This window comes from Octodon degus, unplaced genomic scaffold (genome assembly GCF_000260255.1).
Source record: "Octodon degus isolate 3935 unplaced genomic scaffold, OctDeg1.0 scaffold00134, whole genome shotgun sequence".
Taxonomy (NCBI): Eukaryota; Metazoa; Chordata; class Mammalia; order Rodentia; family Octodontidae; genus Octodon; species Octodon degus.
The window spans coordinates 3,441,517-3,444,487 of record NW_004524710.1 but is presented as its reverse complement, the minus strand read 5'-3'; the positions used below and the strand labels follow the sequence as shown (position 1 = coordinate 3,444,487).

The window sequence follows — 2,971 nt, the reverse complement described above, 5'->3', positions numbered from 1 at the left end:
AAAAAAAAAAAAAAAAAAAGACTGACTCACATTATGGGGAAACTCAAACTAAAACATCTTCAGGTAAAACAAAAAATGGCCAGGTAAAGATCTGAGCGGCCAAGTATCCTGTTCTCTAATAATGCACTTTACCCGAATTGAAAACAAAAATAACCACAGAAACAAGAAACAGTAAAAATCCCATGCTTCCACTCTGATATTAGAAAGTTATCTAGAAACAATATGCCAAAAGGCCAAAAACAAAGTCCCTTAAATTAAAACAAAAAACCTACTGTGGATGCCATGCCCAATAATGGCCAATGGTAAAACTCTACCAAGAGCTAAGCAGAGAGCTGGATAAGAAACAAGAAATAATGGAATCTTTTGTGTGTGTGTGTGGCAGAACCAGGGATTGAACTCAGACCCTTGCGCTTGCCAGGGAAGCGCTTATTCCACTGAGCCATCTTCCTGGCCCCAAAATAATGGAATCTTAAACATACCTTTAAATGGGACTGTAAAATAAACTTTTATCTTATAGTGTATCCAAGTGACATAAATCCTTTCTATACCACCCCTGTGTAGCATCTTCCCAGAAGCAATGAAGCAGTTTCTCACTTATTGTCAGACACGCTTACGAAAGCGTTGCTACTATCACTTACTCTCATCTTTACTATCCTACATCTGCCTCAAATCCTAACACAAGACAGTCTCACAGTAACACGTCTTGGTTTCACTATTGAGTATTTATTTTGAAGGATCAAGTATGCTTACATTAACTATGCCTACCTACAAACCAATGAAAAACACAATCACCACATGAAGGTTTCCCCAATGATTTGGGAAGTGCATGGCCCTTAAACAGGTGTCTTACCTAAAGAGAACAGGGTATGGGTCATCCCTCTCTGGAGGTCCAGTGATTCGCGCCATTGTTGGGAATGACTTAACAGGAGGTTGGATCATTGTGTGAGGGGCAGTTTCCATTAAATGAAAAACTTCTTCTAGAAGGTTAATAAGCCTCTCTATTTCCCCTTCACTTATATTTGAGGATTCCAAAAGATCCATGTCCATAGAAGCTTCTACCTCATTTTCATATTCTGGGTTCGTTCTCTCAAGTCCAGCATCTGAGTCCTGATCAGGTTCACTGTGGTTAGGTACAGATGAAGTCTTCTCTGCTAAATGATCACCCAGTCTTTTAATCTCTGACAAGATTTCATAGAAATGGCATTTCTGAAGAATAGCTGAACCAGCAGTGACAACCCTCACAGTCTGATCTAAAAGTATGAGCTCCAGAAGTCTTTGATAGCCACTTTTTTCACTCTGCCTACTTCTTAAAAAAGCTTCCATTCCTTCTGTCATATTAATAACACTGTCCAAAGCTTTAAAAGCATTTAACTTAAGGGAAGATGAGACATGATCAGCAAACAGGAGCTCAAACAACACACTGATCACTCCTGCCTGCAATAGTCCGATCACTCCATGAGAGCCACACTCCGCTAGGGAGGACACTAACTTGGTCCCAGCTTTGAGCTGTCGGACATTTAAAGCAATGGGCTGGCGAAAGGCTACTTGTAAATTTAAAGCCTGCATTGTCCAGTCCACCAATTGGCCAAGGGCATCTTGCTTTGTGTTTGTCAACTGCAAATAGCTTAGTCCTTTTATTATTAAACTTGGGATTTCTTCTAAAGCCGTCACCCATTTTGCACCTCTATCTTCCTGATACAAATCTAATAGCTCTGTTAACTTCACCGAGGCTTCAATAGCTCCTGAATTTTCTTTATCTGGACCTTGGTCTTTCATTCTGCTGATTTCAATTTCAAAAGTAGTCTTGTAGGGACAACTGAAGTATAAGAGTGGAACCAGCTCCCTGTCATATGGATCATACGTCATGGGAGGGACAGAAGCAAGGTCTTCAGCAGTGTATTCCACGTCGAAGTTTGGGTACTTAAATGTCTCACGTTCCAAGTCAGCAATTCCATCTTCATCACTGGAAATTTGTTCATAACCATCATCCCCTAAAAATTAGTTTAAATAATAGTTAAATGAAACATAACTGGTATTTAATACATAATGTCAAGAGGTAATGAATTCAACAAAATCAATTTCTGCCTCACTCATATCAACAACTGCTAACATTTCATAATTTCTACTAGAATGATTACCAAAAAACTTCCTGAGCAAAAACTGTTGAGCTTTTTGATCCCTGGGCCTGCCATGCCAGCCCCGCCCCCAGGGCACGCTGAAATGGCAATTAAGACTGGACGTGGTGGTGCACGCCTGTAATCCTAGCTCTTGGGAGCTATAAACAGGTGGATCACTACAAGTCTGATCTAGTAGTAAGACCGTTAACATCCTATAGACCCTTCCCTAAAATACAAAAAAGAAATACATAAATAAAACAAACTGTTACTTCCTTGCAGAAACAAAATCAGAAAACACTCAAAGTAACAAAAATACCTTTGTGAGGAGAGAAAAGTTTGCCCTGTTGATATTGTTTTTAAAATAAAATTTTAAAAACTAGTGGGCAAAAATAAAGTTAAATTAAAATTAATACCATAAATACAAGGTTAAATCAAGTATTTCCAGGAAAAATTGTATGTTCTTTTTCTATTTCATACTCAATTTTTGCTCCTCTGCATTTACCTGTCATAGTTTTCTAGGTTTATGTTACATTTTTAAAGAAAATCTGTTCATTTAAAATGTTCACCTTGGCCCGAGGAGATAGCTCAGTAGAATAAGCACTTGCCTGGCAAGCGCAGGATCCTGAGTTCAATCCTTGGTACAGCAAAATAAATAAATAAATAAATAAATAAATAAATAAATCGTTCACCTTTATGAGTTCAAACTCTAGTACTGCAAAAACAATAAGATAAAATAAAATGTTCGCCTTTACCAAAGCAAAGCATTCTTACCATGATACGCGTGCAGCTTTTTCTATGCCAAATAAAACAGAAATAAGAACATAACACTTACTGGTTTTACTTTTTTTTTTTTT

At 37.9% G+C, this 2,971-nt stretch overlaps 1 protein-coding gene across 1 annotated transcript in view; it reads right to left on the bottom strand.

The window, feature by feature from the left end:
- The window catches only part of Virma (vir like m6A methyltransferase associated), a 94,403-nt gene that overhangs the window by 43,842 nt on the left and 47,590 nt on the right, over positions 1 to 2,971 (bottom strand). Inside the window, exon 8 of the mRNA XM_023701379.1 lies at positions 851 to 1,991. Coding sequence (XP_023557147.1) covers positions 851 to 1,991 — 1,141 coding nt within the window. The remainder of the gene's footprint in view (positions 1 to 850; positions 1,992 to 2,971) is intronic.